The sequence below is a fragment of the Otolemur garnettii genome, unplaced genomic scaffold (genome assembly GCF_000181295.1).
Source record: "Otolemur garnettii isolate 467f Iridium unplaced genomic scaffold, OtoGar3 scaffold00058, whole genome shotgun sequence".
NCBI lineage: Eukaryota > Metazoa > Chordata > Mammalia > Primates > Galagidae > Otolemur > Otolemur garnettii.
Window position 1 is genome coordinate 8,509,528 of NW_003852453.1, and position 1,566 is coordinate 8,511,093.

At 44.5% G+C, this 1,566-nt stretch overlaps 1 protein-coding gene across 1 annotated transcript; it reads left to right on the forward strand.

Annotated features, from left to right (window-relative positions):
* Window positions 1–592: 592 nt before the first annotated feature.
* LOC100961963 (ras-related protein Rab-2B-like) lies at window positions 593–1,077 on the forward strand. Its single transcript, XM_012806830.1, has 2 exons — window positions 593–627; window positions 672–1,077. The coding sequence occupies exons 1-2, from the start codon at window positions 593–595 to the stop codon at window positions 1,075–1,077; spliced, it is 441 nt and encodes a 146-aa protein (XP_012662284.1).
* Window positions 1,078–1,566: the final 489 nt, after the last annotated feature.

The window sequence follows — 1,566 nt, forward strand, 5'->3', positions numbered from 1 at the left end:
GGTGCATGTCCATTTGACTTCTGAAACGAAGCTGTACCTTTACCCATTCATTGTTATACTCACTCGCTGTTCAGCCAGGAGGCAGAGAGGTGCTGCAAAATTAGACTGGATTTAGATTCAGAATCTGGGCAGTGCAGTTTTACTTGTTCACACGACCTTGAATAAGGTATTTGCCATTCTAAATAAGCAAAACAGAGCTAATGCCTGCCTTGCACACTTCATGGGCAGGTTTGCCACATTGCACAACTCCAGAGGGTGTCGTGCCCATGAATGTTGACATGAACAGTGTAGGCCAGCAATGGGCAACATACAACTCACACTTGCCATAACTCCCAAGTGTTGCAGCCCCACTTATATAGTTAAAAAATGTCAAAAGAGGAGAGGTCAGAGGTAAGTGGCTATAGAAGTCGGGCATACCTGGAATCCAGAGGAATCAGGACCGTGACTTATGCTTATCTCTTCAAGTACATCATCATCGGAGACACAGGTGTGGGGCAGTCATGTCTTCTCCTGCAGTTCACAGACAAGTGGTTCCAGCCCGTCCACGACCTCACAATAGGTGTGAAGTATGGAGCACGTATGGTCAACCTTGATGGGAAATAAATCAAACTGCAAATCTGGGATACGGCTGGGCAAGAATCCTTCTGTTCTATCACCCATTCCTACTACAGGGGAGCAGCGGGAGCATTGCTGGTATATGAAACTTTCAACCACCTGACCTCATGGTTACAGGATGCCCGGCAGCACTCTAGTTCCAACATGCTTATCATGCTGATTGGGAATAAGAGTGACCTAGAGTCTCGCAGGGATGTGAAGAGAAAAGAAGGAGAGGCCTTTGCTCGGGAGCACGGACTTACATGTATGGAAACTTCAGCTAAAACAGCCTGCAATGTTGAAGAGGCCTTCATTAACACAGCCAAAGAAATATATAGGAAGATCCAGCAGGGTTTATTTGATGTCCACAATGAGGCAAATGGCATCAAGATTGGGCCCAAGCAGTCAATTTCAACATCACTGGGACCCAGTGTCTCTCAGGGGAACTGTCGTGACATGGGGTCCAACTCTGGCTGCTGCTGAACATCTGGCCTGAACTCTTTTTTTACTTCCTGGAACAGCTTCAGATCAATAGGCTTAATGAAAGAGGTCTTACTTGCTTGGACTGAAAACAGCCTCTTTTCAAAGTGTGATGTTTTGCCTTTCCACTGTAAGACCAGGGCAGAATTTGGGCCCTTGCTGACCTGTCCTCCTTCAGGGATGTGAACATTCCCTATAGATTAGGGCTCTTCTCATTCTCTTATTTTAAAATTTCTAAAATGTTAGGATCAAAGTTGTCACAGTAATTCAAAAATAAATAATTTAATAAGCATAAATAATTTCATACTCATATACAATCTGTTGCCCACCAAGAATTAGGGTCAAGAACATTCTGCTTGGACACCTGAGATTATTGTGATCTGAGTGGCCATTAGATGATAGATCCTCTGCTGAGTAATTTCACTGTGTTCTTTTCCTGCCTTTGGGGGTCTACTTGCCACTTGGTTTTTACAGAAGGCAGTCCCTTCTATT